The sequence below is a fragment of the Scyliorhinus torazame genome, chromosome 1 (assembly GCF_047496885.1).
Source record: "Scyliorhinus torazame isolate Kashiwa2021f chromosome 1, sScyTor2.1, whole genome shotgun sequence".
NCBI lineage: Eukaryota > Metazoa > Chordata > Chondrichthyes > Carcharhiniformes > Scyliorhinidae > Scyliorhinus > Scyliorhinus torazame.
Window position 1 is genome coordinate 62,105,509 of NC_092707.1, and position 14,435 is coordinate 62,119,943.

At 44.8% G+C, this 14,435-nt stretch overlaps 1 protein-coding gene across 1 annotated transcript in view; it reads left to right on the forward strand.

Moving 5' to 3' along the window:
- slc15a4 (solute carrier family 15 member 4) overlaps window positions 1-13,700 on the forward strand; it is a 138,231-nt gene extending 124,531 nt beyond the window's left edge. Inside the window, exon 8 of the mRNA XM_072495770.1 lies at window positions 12,590-13,700. Coding sequence (XP_072351871.1) covers window positions 12,590-12,774 — 185 coding nt within the window. The 3' untranslated portion in view covers window positions 12,775-13,700. The remainder of the gene's footprint in view (window positions 1-12,589) is intronic.
- Window positions 13,701-14,435: the final 735 nt, after the last annotated feature.

Consider the following 14,435-nt stretch of genomic DNA (forward strand, 5'->3'; position numbering starts at 1 on the left):
CTGTCCGAGACCTTGTCCTAGAGCTAACTGGGCTTGTGGGACAGAGTTCCTTTTGTTCTTCTGGTCGTGAAGTTGGTAAATCAGGACCCACACTATCACCCAAAAGGGCTTGAGTTACTGGCATGTTTGGAATCTGGGGAGCAATGACTGGGTATATATTATTGTACTCTGGTGGTTCTGGAATGAGCGCAGACCATGCTACGGGTGCAGACGGAACTTTTAATGACTTTTCCAAATTATTGAATTTTTCTTTTTCTGTCAATTCAAGGCCAGCCATTGAACTACGTAGCTCATCTCTTGTTTGACCCGCGTCTTTCCTGTCTCTACTTGCGCTTTTTTAAAATGCACATTCCTTTTTCAAGATCTGTAATGTTTTTAGGTTACCCTGTTCACTAATTGGAATCCCCATTTTAAGGGCATTGTCCTGCCAGCTAGACAACATAATCTTATCTCTTTCCTCTTGACAATATTGCCTCCATAATCCAATTAATTCTTTAGCTTTCATACTTTGACTTTTTCTCCAAATTTGTCCCTGGATTTTCTTAACCATTTCTAGGTCTTTGGTGCCCCCTAGTGGCCATTCATCTCCCATTTTAGTTCTTAACTGTGCTGACAATTTTCTAAAATCCTTCGCTTTGTCCGGATACTTATCACATAATATTTGCAGTGGCATGCCTGGATCATTTGTGCTATCCAAGGAATTCCCCATAATCTCAACTAGTCCTCGGAACTGCGTTTTTCGCCACTACCGTCCAAGGAGACAATTTTAGCTTAATAAACTATATTTTTAACACACACACACATGGAGGTGAACCATTTTCAATTTCAAATGTCGCATCGACCTCCCATAACCTAACCCAACCGAATTAACTCACAAATGAAGTTGAACCATTTATAGTTTTAAATGTCCTCATCAACAACATAGCCTACCCCAGCCGAATTAACAATATGAAATCCCATCAATTAAAATGCTAATCCCCAGACTGACCTGTGATTTCGTCGAGGCGGTCTTTCTGTGCCAACCGCGAGTGACCAGACTAATCAGACGATAAGAAGAGGGGAACAATCAATGCGCGGTCATTTTCCAGTTCTACATTGAAGGCCCTTTGTTCCCCATCCTCCTGTTCGTAATCAGTCTAATTCTGATTTTGCAGTTGGACCAGGATCGCCCTGAGAAATCCCGGTTTTCGGCACCAAATGTTGAATCCCAAATTTCTTTATCCGTCAGTCTGGCCTCAATAAAAGTTGAGATGGATTTGCAGGTATAACATTAGTTATTTTATTCAGCTTGCAAGCTACCTAGTCCACAGTGATACAGATAACATGTTTCTCTCTGCAGCCCCGGGAACTAAGTGAATGTCCCAGACAAAGAGCTCCGTACTGATACATTCAAATGGCATCAAGTTTCACATACTCGACGCCCATAGGTCATCCTATGTCCCTCCTGACTTGTTTGATCTATTCTGATTGGTTCACTTCCAATCCCTTTCTCCGGCCCCTATCAATTCAGCATCACTCTCATAGACACACCTCTTCCTGCTTTTTCCATGCGGTCTAAAATCCTTTGTCTCTACTTGCCAGAATCAAAGTGGCTTATTTCTACATTACATTAATTAATATCTCTAAAGTAACTATTTTATATCACATTCGTCAACTACAATAAAGTCCAAATTAGAACAGAAAATACTGGACAATCTCAGTTGATCTGACAGAATCTGTGGAGAAAGAAGGGAGCTAGCATCTGTGGAGAAAGAATGCTTCAAGTCTGGATGACACTTTGTCAAAGTTACAGAACTGGAAATAGGATTGGATTTATAGTGTCGGGGTGGGGGGAGGTAGTGTGGAGCGGGGGGGGGGCTGGATAAGGGGCCAGCGATAGGTGCAGCTATCAATGCAAGTGAGAACCAGATTGAATATAGAAAATTCAAAGAGGAAGTTTAAGAAAAAGCAACGACAGAGTACGCTAGACTGGTAGCTAACATAAGTCTTCTATAGACATATACATAGTATTGGGTGGTAATAGCAGAAGTGGGACTATTTGGGGACCAAAAAGGATATTTAGGTCGGGGACGTGGTTGAGACAGTAACTTAGTAGTTTGCATCTGTCTTTACCAAACAAGAAGGCAGTAGCAAAGACATAGTGAAAGAGGGTATGGTTGAGATAATGGATGGGCTAGAGATTGAGCAAGAGGAGATGTTAGAAAGATTGGCTGTACTTAAAAATTGATAAAGATTGGCTGTACTTAAAAGTTGAGTCACCAGGACCAAATCAGAAGCGTCAGAAGGTACTTGGAGAAGTACGGATGGAAGTCACCAGGACCAGATCAGAAGCGTCAGAGGATACTAGAAGTAAGGCTGGAAACTGCAGAGGCACTGACTGGAGAATTGTAATTGTCACACCATTTTAAAGAAAGCTTTAAGAATTAACCCATTAACTCTAGGTCAGTCAGTTTAACCTCTTCTTGTGGGAAAGCTTTTCAAAACTCTTATCTCACAAAATTAACAGTCACCACTGTTGCTTCATAGCTCCTGGGTCCCAGGTTAGATTTGCAGTTTGGGTCACTGTCTGTGCGGAGTCTGCACGTTCTCCCCGTGTCTGCATGGGTTTCCTCCTGATGCTCCGGCTTCCTCCCACAAATCCCAAAAGACTTGCTGCTAGGTAATTTGGACTTTTGAATTCTCCCACTGTGCACCCAAACAGGCGCCAGAATGTGGCGATTAGGGGCTTTTCACGGTAACTTTGTTGCAGTGTTAATGTAAGCCTACTTGTGACAGTAAAGATTGTTATTATTGTGAATGTAAGAAATTGGTATATATAGTGGGTGCAATTTACCGCCTGCATCCTGCCTGAATTGGGACAGGACTTGGTTGTTAGATCCTGGGAGAGGTCTCTCCCGGGATTCCCGACGGCCGTTATGCCTCGCAAGATCTAACCAGATCTCGCGAGACGTCACGTTCAGGATCCCACCCACAATGAACAGGACCCAGACTTGCAGACCCTGACAGTGCCTGGGTGGCAGTGCCAGTGTACCCATTCGGCTTTTTGCCTTCTGAGGTGGGGTGCAGAGGGCTAAAGGACCCCCAATAGGTGAGTTAGGGTTGTCCGGCGGTCCCATCAGGGATCAAGAGATCGGTATTTCTCTTCCTGCACTGAGGAGCTCCGCACTGGGGCCCAGAAAAGAATGCCATTAGATAGTGGGGTCGTTCTCAACGCTAGAAGTGCTGGGAACGACTCCACTAATTCTGCCCAGAATTGACATTTTTTTGGTTAGATTGCACCCAGTGTATTATATGTATTTGGTGCAGTAATGTTTTTAAAAACGTAGGTTAGCGTGTGTATGTATCTGCTGCAGTAATTGTTTTTAAAATCCTGGTTTGAAAGACAGCCAGACTTTGTGGCTGGAGGAGGTATAATTAAGATATTGTAAAAGTGAAATCAACAGTCTTTCCAACCTGTATATGTTTACAAAGAGAGGCCTAATGGTGTTTATGATTTATGGGATTGCCTGGAGAGTAAATAATTCAAGACATTGCATTTAAATTTAAGGAAATAGGTAACTGGATTTGAGTGGCATGGAAATCTGCACTGTAAATTCTATGATAATCTATGAAATAATGTAATTAATGGGAGGAACCAGGGCTATAGCAGGCAGCGGTTTAGATCAGTTTTGGCTGTGAGCTGAACAGCTTCGCAGAAGGCTGTCAGAGATTCAACATTAATCTGACCGGATCTCTCTCTCTAAGCAGTCTCTCAAAAGATCTCTATCCAAAGATTTGGCACGTAATCCTGTGTTTGCTAACTCTATTTAAAAGTAGTTTATGATCTGTGATGGGTCTTGCTTGATTGGAGATAAAGAATGTATCAGTCAGAAGTTGTGTTTCTTTTAATTGTTCATCATTGTTTAACTGGTAATTGTAAGTTATATCTATGTGATGTACAAACGATATTTTAATACTGTGTTAATAATAAAGTTTGTTTTAATGTACCACATCCCTATTTTGGAGTGGAATCACTTCTGGAGCAAAGTATCCATTTCTCACAGTTTTACAAATTTAAAAAAAGTATTGGTGTTCCTGTCCAGAATCCCATCAAGTGTTGGGGCCTGGTCCAGGATCATAGTACAAATGTGGATTAATTAAGAAAAACTAGCATAGATTTGTTAAAGGAAAATGGTGTTTGATTAACTTTATTTGATTCTATATTATACTAGTGTATACTAATTGTTTAGTCATACACAAATAGTGTTTCTATCCCAGGAAGAAAGAAACATACAGACATGGTCTTTCCTAGATTACCATGCCACATTGACGAAATCGTCTTCACCCATTCTGGTGTATGATATCAATGGGAATTTCCCACTGATTCGAGAGTAGCTCTGTAGTTTCATGTGCAGAAGAAAAAGGCACTAATTATCAGTTATTGACTTGCTTACATTTTGTATTCTTGCCACAGTCCCACAACTAAAAGATTTCTAATTCAACTTTTGTTTGTCAATTAATGCACTGAGAATTTGGTCTTCTTCCAACAACCTTAGTCTGTGCTCATGAAGGAAAAACAAATATCTGTTAGCCAAGTGAGTCTCCTATGACCTGAAATCTTCACCTTTGTTCTTTGCTTAGGTTCAATGGTTTACTAGGACTTTGATGCGAATCATCCACCAGTAGCCATTTTGCTATTGGTACCTTACCATAAAGATGCTGTAGCCAATTCTTTAAAATTCATTTGCCAAAAGTCATAAAAATATATCGAAGAAATCTCCTAAATTGTCACACAACTCCAACATCACTAGGTTAAAATGCCTACTGTGAGCAGAACTGCTAAGAATTATTATATCACACAAAATAAATCACAGGTACTGTTGAAATGCATATTTAAAAAGTCTTCAACACTGTTTCCTTTCTTTTCTCCTGCTTTTATGCCGAACAATAAAGGCATACTTACTTTCCAGGTTATCTCCGACTAATTGCATCTTTAAATCACCGTGATAAAAGTGATTGGTATTCTAAATGGCCTGCATATGTCCTTTTCCCATGCTAATCTCTAAAAGGAAGGTGGATCTATTCCAAAGTGCTTTGCTGAAAGCTCTAATTATGCTTTGCCTTGAGTATTGTTCATCAAAAATATACAGATGGTTGGATTTAATTGTACCATATTTCATGGTGCTGAATGATTACAGTTGATTCAACAAAAAAAGGAATAAAGCAACAGCAATCTTACATTTCTCAACATTGATGAAAAGCTGACTTCCGGTGGCGGCTATGAAAGGAGTAAGTCGCACATTTGGTGGCTCCCGCTCTGGTCTGACTTTTGGACCTTTCCCCCGTTTTTCTACTAGACTTGAATTGTAAACCGGATGTTAGTGGCAATTATTTACTGAATTCCCTCTTCGGTGCATGGAGAGAAGGACTAGAAGTGTTCGTAAGGGCAGAAACAAAAGGATAGAGAAGGCTTGGGTTGTAGCTGCAACAGAAGACAGCATGGCGGAAGTTCGGGCCTCTGGCTTGTTGACCCAGCAGTCTATGGAGCAGCTGATGCAAGTCATTCAAGAAGGCTTTGCTACACAGAAACGGGACTGCGTGGACCCGATAAAAGAGTCGATTGAGCGGTTGGAGCATAGATTGGATGCCCAGGATCGGGTGATCCAGAAGGTGGAGAAGGCGCTGGCTGAGCAGGAGGAACATCAGACTGCGGTGGAGCTGGAGGTGGGGATGCTGAGGGACCAGCAGAAGAAGCTCCTGGAGAAGGTGGAGGACCTAGAAAATAGGTCCCGCCGGCAGAACTTGAGAATCGTTGGACTCCCGGAGGGGTCCGAAGGAACGGACGCTGGGGCATACATCGCAGACATGTTTGTGAAGCTGCTGGGGGATTGGGCATTCTCCCGGCCCTTGGAGGTGGATAGGGCCCACAGAGCACTTGCGAGGAAGCCGCGAATGGGAGACCCCCCAAGGGCAATGGTGGTGAGATTCCACAGGTTCTCTGATAAGGAGTGCATTCTACAGTGGGCCAAGCAGACACGGAGCTGTAAATGGGACAATAGCATCCTGTGGGTTTGCCAGGACCTGAGTAGAGGTGGCCAGGAGGACAGCAGGCTTCAACCAGATCAGGTTGATCCTTTTAAGACAAAGGTGAATTTTGGACAGTTATACCCAGTCCGTCTCTGGGTCACGCATGAGGATCAGCACTTCTACTTCGAATCGCCTGATTACGCTTTGGACTTTGCGAAAAAGAAAGGGCTGGTGGTCGATTGAGAACTTCTGAACTTGGCTGCAACGTTCATGTTTTTGTTTCTCTGTTTTTGTAAAAAGTTTCTTGTTTTGCATTTCAAGGAAGATGTTTGTGATGCCGTTTGCATTGATTTGCAACCGGCGGTAGAGCTGAGTGAGTTAAGGTTTTCATTTGCACTGTTGGGGGATGGAGGTGTGCTTGTTTTGATCTTGGTGTTTTTCTGTTGGGCAATTGTGTGGGGATTGTTTGATGTTGGAGTTTGTTTGTATGAGCAGGTGGGGAGGGAACAATAGGTGGGAGACTATCTGGCACAGGGGATGGGGGCCACCAAGCTAGCTGGGCGAGCTAGCTCTCGGAGGCACAGTGGGGGGTGTGCAAATGTTTGGTTTAGTAAAGGTGTTGGGTTACAGGGTGTTGTTACTAGGGGGGGAATATTCTGCTGACGAGGGAGGGACTTGGGCTGAGGGACAGAGAGGAGGTTGGGGGTGGGGGCTGCCTGGGGATGGACCGGTGGAGGCACGGAGCATGGGCTAGAGGCGGATCTTAAAGAAGGGATGGCTGATCGGCCGGGGGGGGGGGGGGGCGGGGGGCGCAATGAGCCCCCCAACTTGGCTGATCACCTGGAATGTTCGAGGGTTAAATGAGCCGGTCAAAAGGGCACGCGTGTTCGCGCATCTTGGGGGATGAAGGCGGACGTGGTAATGTTGCAGGAGATGCATCTTAGAGTTACGGACCAGGTTAGACTGAGGAAAGGCAGGGTCAGTCGGGTCTTTCACTCGGGACTAGATTCAAAGATTCGAGGGGATGGGATCCTGATCAATAAGCGGGTGGTGTTTGAGGCGGGTAAAATAGTCTTGGACGTGGGAGGTCGGTACATTATGGTGAGTGGGAAGCTAGAGGGGATGCAGGTGGTTTTAGTAAATGTGTATGCGCCAAATTGGGATGATGTGGCGTTTATAAAGAGGATGCTGGGGAAGATACCGGTTCTGGACTCGCACAGGTTGGTCATGGGAGGGGACTTCAACACAGTTATGGACCCTGTCTTGGACCGGTCAAGCTCGAAAATGGGCAGGATGCCAGCAATGGCAAAGGAACTAAGAGGGTTCATGGAGCTGATTTGGGGGGGGGGGGGGGGGGGGGGGGGGGGTGGATCCATGACAATTTGGGCAGCCAAGGGTGAAGGAGTTCTCCTACTCGCGTGCATAAAGTGTATTCCCGGATTGATTTCTTTATTTTGAGCAGGGCCTTGCTGGCTGGGGTGGTGGACACTGCGTACTCGGTGATTACAATCTCAGACCATGCTCCACACTGGGTTGACCTGCAGGTTAGTAAAGACAGTAACCAGCGCCCGCACTGGAGATTGGATGTGGGACTTTTGGTGGATGAAGGGGTGTGCGAGCGGCTGAGGAAATGTATTCAGAGCTACCTGCAGGTCAATGACACGGGGGAAATTTCAGCAGCGATGGTCTGGGAAACACTGAAGGCGACGGTCAGGGGGGAGTTGATCGCGATCCGGGCCCATAGGGAGAAGGTGGACAGGGCAGAGACGGGCCGACGAGTTACTACAGATTGATAGGAGGTATGCGGAGACCCCAGAGGCAGGGCTTTTAAGGGAACGGCGGTGGTTGCAGGCGGTGTTTAGCTTGCTGACCACAGGGAGGGCAGTGGAGCAGCTGGGAAAGGCGAGGGGGGGCGATCTATGAACATGGAGAGAAGGCCAGCAGAATGCTTGCACAGCAGCTTAGGAGGAGGGAGGCAGCTAGGGAGATAGGGAAAGTAAAGGGCGGAGATGGGAACCTGGTTGGTGATCCAGTAGGGCTGAATAAGGCGTTTAGGGATTTCTACAGCAGGCTGTACAGGTCGGAACCCCCTACTGGGCCGGAGGGGATGAGGCACTTCTTGGAGGGGCTGAATTTCCCAAAGGTGGACAGGGAGCGGGTGGAAGGGCTGGGAGCCCCAATCGGGCTGGAGGAGATAGTGGAGGGCTTGAAGCCCGTGCAGGTTGGTAAGGCCCCGGGTCCGGACGGGTACCCAGTGGAGTTTTATAAAATGTTCTCGGGGATATTGGGGCTGGTGTTGTTGAGGATGTTCATTGAGGCAAGGGAAAGAGGGGTGTTGCCCGCGACCATGTCACAGGCAACGATTTTGCTGATTCTTAAGTGGGACAAGAACCCGGAGCTGTGTGGGCCCTACAGGCTGATCTCCCTGTTGAATGTAGATGCCAAGTTGCTGGCCAAAATCTTGTCCTCCAGGATAGAGGATTGTGTTCCGGATGTTATTGGGGAGGACCAGACTGGGTTTGTTAAGGGCAGGCAGTTGGTGGCCAATGTAAGAAGGCTGTTAAATGTGATCATGATTCCCCCGGAAGATAGGGAGGTGGGGGTAGAGATCGCAATGGATGCAGAAAAGGCTTCTGATCGGGTAGAATATGACTATCTGTGGGAGATACTGGGACGGTTCGGATTCGGGTGGGGCTTTATTGACTGGGTCAGGTTACTGTATCAGGCTCCTGTGGCATGTGTACGGACGAATATGACAACATCGGACTATTTTAGACTGCACCGGGGGACGAGACAGGGATGCCCCCTCTCCCCACTGTTGTTTGCGCTGGCTATAGAGCTGCTGGCAATTGCTCAGAGCCTCGAGGGGCTGGGGAGGACTGGTCCAGGGGTGGGGGTGGAGCACAGGGTTTTGCTCTCTGCGGATGACCTGCTTCTGTACTTTTCGGACCCAATAGAGGGGATAGAAGAAATCCTGAGGACTCTAGAGAGAAGAAGGTTAAGAGGTGACTTAATTGAGGCATACAAGATGATCAGAGGATTGGATAGGGTGGACAGTGAAAGCCTTTTTCCTCGGATGGTGATGTAACAGATGTCAGAGGTAGGTTCTTTACTCAGAGAGTAGTAAGGGTGTGGAATGCCCTGCCTGCAACAGTAGTGGACTTGCCAACACTAAGGGTATTCAAATGGTCATTGGATAGACATATGGACGATAAGGGAATAGAGTAGATGGGCTTTAGAGTGGTTTCACAGGTCGGCACAACATCGAGGGCCGAAGGGCCTGTACTGCGCTGTAATGTTCTATGTTCTCGGGGAATTTGGCCGGTTTTCGGGGTATAAGCTTAATATGGGAAAGAGTGAGATGTTTGTGGTCCAGGTGAGGGGACAGGAGAGGCGACTGGGAGAGCTGCCGTTTAGGTTAGTAAAGGGAAGCTTTAGGTACCTCGGCATCCATGTGCTGCGGGAATGGGACCGGCTGCATAAATTGAATCTGGCCCCACTGGTGGACCAAATGAAGGACGATTTTCAGAGATGGGACGCGCTTCCGTTGTCTCTGGCTGGGAAGGTGCTAACAGTGAAAATGACGGTCCTCCTGAGGTTCCTATTTGTATTTCAGTATCTCCCCATCTTTATTCCATGGTCCTTTTTTAAGTGGGTCAGTAAAGTGATCACGGACTTCGTTTGGGCGGGCAAGACCCCGCGAGTAAGGAAGGTAATGCTTGAGCGGAGTCGGGGAGAGGGTGGGCTGGCGCTGCCAAATTTTTGCAACTATTACTGGGCGGCTAATATAGCCATGATCAGGAAGTGGGTGGTGGGGTCGGCATGGGTACGTATGGAGGCGGCTTCATGTAGGGCACCAGTTTGGGGGCATTGGTAACTGCGCCTCTGCCGTTCCCGCCAGCACGGTACTCCACCAGTCCAGTGGTGGTGGCGGCCCTGAGAGTTTGGGGCCAGTGGAGGCGGCATGTGGGAGCAGTGGGTGCATCGGTCTGGGCCGCAATCTGTGATAATCACCGGTTTGCCCCAGGGAGTATGGACGGGGGGGTTCCGGTAATGGCGGAGAGCGGGTATTGAGAGGATGGGGGATGTGTTCATAGAGGGGAGCTTTCCGAGTATGAGGGCGTTGGAGGAAAAGTTTGGGTTGGCGAGGGGAAACAAATTCAGGTATCTGCAGGTGCGGGACTTACTTCGTAAACAGGTGTCAACCTCCCGCTCCTGCCGCTAAGTGGGATTCAGGACAGCGTAGTTTCCAGAGGATGGGTAGGAGAAGGGAGCATCTCGGACATTTAAAAGGAGCTTATGGGGTCGGAGGAGACGCAGACCGAGGAGCTGAAGCGCAAGTGGGAGGAGAAGCTGGGAGGTGAGATAGAGGATGGTCTATGGGCAGACGCTTTGAGTAGAGTCAACACGTCTGCAGCACGTGCCAGGCTCAGCCTGATACAATTTAACGTTGTTCATCGGGCTCACATGACAGTGGCCCGGATGAGCAGATTCTTTGGGTTGGGGGACAGGTGCGCAAAATGTGCGGGAGGACCCGCGAACCATGTCCACATGTTTTGAACATGTCCAAAGCTTAGGGGATCTTGGCAGGGGTTTGCGGACGTCATGTCCACGGTGTTAAAAACAAGGGTGGCGCTAAGTCCAGAGGTGGCGAATTTCGGGGTGTTAGAAGACCCTGGAATCCAGGAGGAGAAAGGGGCAGATGTTCTGGCCTTTGCTTCCCTGGTAGCCCAGTGACACATACTATTAGCATGGAGGGACTCAAAGCCCCCGAAGTCGGAGACCTGGCTATCGGACATGGCTAGCTTTCTCTGTTTGGAGAAAATCAAGTTCGCCTTGAGAGGGTCACTTTTAGGGTTCGCCCGGAGGTGGCAACCGTTCGTCGACTCCTTTGCGGGAAATTAATCGTCAGCAGACGGGGGGAGGGGGGGGGGGCGGGGGGGTAGGGGAGAGTAGTTTAGATTAGAGTAGGGGGTCAATAAGGGTGAGACCTGTACGAGAGGTAAGTGGCTTTTGCACTATGTTTATGGTTTCATGTATATTGTTTATTTTGTTATTACTATACCAAAAATACCTCAATAAAATGTTTATTAAAAAAAAACATTCATGAAAAGCCACTTTAGCATAAAGCAACATTTTCTAGTGTCTTTGTAGGAGCAAATTTGAATTATCACATTTTCCACTTGATAAATCATTAAAAGCTTGCTATTCTATATTTTGTATATTCTGTGTCCTCATTATACAATATTAGCTTTGTAACAGTGCGGCTGAATCTCGTTACCCAAGTTTTTAAATATTATGAATGATGCTATATTAATGCAAATATTTATTTATTTTGAATCTCTGACTCTCTAATGCACTTGGTTCAACAGTGAATGCTATAATTTGCTAATAATGCATTTACAATCACAATTTCCTCCGGTTTCCTCCCACAGTCCGGAGATGTGCAGGTTAGGTGGATTGGCCATGCTGAATTGTCCCTTCGTGTCCAGAGGTGTGCGGGTTCGATTACGGGCATAGGGCAGGGTGAGCGGGTGATTGGACCTGGGTGCAGTGGTCTTTCAGAGGGCCACTGCAGACTTGGTGGGCTGTATGGCTACCTTCTGTACTGTAGTGATTCTATGAATAAAAACATTACGCACTGGGGAATTTCAATTCATAGATGTTGCAATGAAAAGTGAAAATTTTTCTTAAACAAATCACTGGATGGACATTTCTACATCCACCAGCAGCTGCTCACGACCAATAGACACCTAGCTGGGAGCAAGACATCTGTATTTCTGCTTGAGGAAGAAATGATAGGAGATAGGACCTGAAAATAGAAAAAGCTGAAAGGGGAGAAATAATTTCAAACTGCTGTTGACGATACCAAGTTAAATACACACTTTTGCTAAACATTTTCTGGATGATTTTTACAACCGGAATCGGTATTTTTGAAAGATTAAAGAAGTCTTTGAAATAAAATATTTCCGTTTTATGTAAGGGTGATTTCAGGAGCTGTTAACCTTATACAATGAATAGGACCTCTTGTGTGAATTCTACAGTGGAAACAATAATAGATTCCCGTGAGTGAAGTACAAAGCATTGTTTTATTTTTCACTTTTAACTACCCACCCAACAATATTGATGATGGAACACCATTTTCAATGCAATTAATTAAATGTGCAAGAGAAATTTAAGTTCAATATTCACCTTCTTTGTGAAATTGTCCAGCTTACATTATGAAACAGTTGACCAACTGATTATCTGATCATTATCACACTGTGGTTCATTGGAATCTATTGTGTGCAGATTGGCTGTCATGTCGTGTTGTACACTTCAACAGTCAGCAGACAGTAAAATGTATTTCATTAGGTACAAGGTGATTTGGCATACCCTGAGGCCATGAAAAACTTCAAATTTCAGTTTTAATATTCTGTTTACGGAGTAAAAATATCAAAGTAATCCAGTGTTCTTTCAGTGAGGTTCCTTTTTAAAATAAAGATAATTTCCTATGTTCAGTTTGATTGTGATTGCCTCTTAGTTTGCATCTAGTCAAAAGTTTATAAAGGTTAATTATTTGATTTCTTTCCCCCCCCCCCAGGTAATATCAACAAATGTCATATGGACTACTATTTCTTCCTGCTAGCAGCCATTCAGTGTGTGACATTAATTATTTTTATTGTGGTATCTGTGACATTTGATCGTCACAAAACCAAATCTGGTATGTTGTCCATCAATGCAAGAAGGCAAAATGAAGAACTGAAGCACAGTCGGACAAGGAAATAAAAATGGGAGCCATTGTTTGTGAAATATGCGATTAGGAAAATCCTTCCTTCCAACATGTAATGGATTGGCTGTGTAGTATCCCTGGGCTCACCATCTGCGGACTGAAACTTTAAGGCTAAGGGGTGTTTTACCTGAATGACTGTTACATTTCAACGTATGGGACACTACAAATGATATGAGTTTACTGACTGGTAATGCAGACTGTTCAAGTATTGCTTTTTTTCAGCAAGACCAGATTTCTTTTAGTTCTACTTCAACTTTTCATTGCCACTGAAAGAAATGTGACATTCTGAAAAAGGTCTGTTTCAAAATTCATTGGGCCAACAGTGATTTTTAGCATAAATAAATATTAAGATTATTTTAATGTACCGGGTAATGTTTTTAATGTGTCACTTGCATTAGCTCAGTATTAACAAAGTGCTATGGTTTATTATTTTTATCTTTGTAAATGTAAATGGCAATGATGCCTGTTTTAAGCCCATCTGTAAAAGAACCAAAAATATAATTGCAACCTTGGCAATTCTGTAAATCATGTTTGCAGCTAAACGACTGAGGGGAATGCATCTCCAATAACCAGTTGACTGATGAATAAATGGATAACTCGATTACATGTTACAAAAATTGAAAGCTGTACAATAAATGCTTGCTGGTCATAACTTGCCAAATGCATGTCTAATAGATTTGCAGATTGTGGCCAGGCTACCAACTAACTGCTGCCGTTATGACTAATTTGAATTCTCTACAATTGTCTCTTACTGACACAAGTAATTGAGCACACCTGGCCTATTTTTATTCTTTCTTAACATTGTTAATATGGAAGTTAGAACCACAAAAATGAAAGGATACGTCATATGGAGCTGAGCATTTCAGAGGATTGTTTTGAACGCACTGTTGTATAATACCAAATAAATGTGATTTGTTTTAAATGCTGTTGCTTTACTTATGTTTCAGAAATGGATAAAAACATGTTGCCAACCTTGCATTGATTGTTTTCTGTGAGGGTAGTTTTTTAAAATTCCAATCATATTTGGAATGAATTTCTGTTGCAGATTTTTGGATACTGTCAAATCTGATCATCTGGACTCCTGTTAAATGTGGGATGGCATATTTACTGGACGCTTCGGAATAAATGGGAAAAACTGCAGGAATTGAGGTTTGGTTTCTTATAAACCAAACTAAAATGTAATTGAACATTTTAAGTTAGATGTTCCACATTCTGTGTTGCTTGATTTGATAAGTAGCTATTTGGGTGGCGATCCCAGATGGTAGTATTTACTATTGGTGATAATTTCGGTTTGAATATAGAAGACCAGTCAAAATTTGGGCTTTAAGTCCCTCATCTGTTGGAACCAGATTGCCAGCATCTCCGAAGAACAAGTTATTTGAAAAGTTGAAAGATACGTGGCTTTTTCTGAACGAACTGGCAACTTGCTTACAACAAAGGCAATTTGCAGCAGTATATTTACTACAGAAAAACAGCCCAAGTCGCTTCTGTGACATGTGGGGAAACACAGGCCTGAGACAAAGAGGAAATGTTGGAATGGGTGTCCAAACTTTGACCAAAGAGCTCGGTTTCAAGGTGGGTCTGAAAGAAATAGAGGTATGTCATAGAGGTTTCAGGAGGAAATTCTCGAGCAGAGTCAGATGAAGGTGTGCCCTAC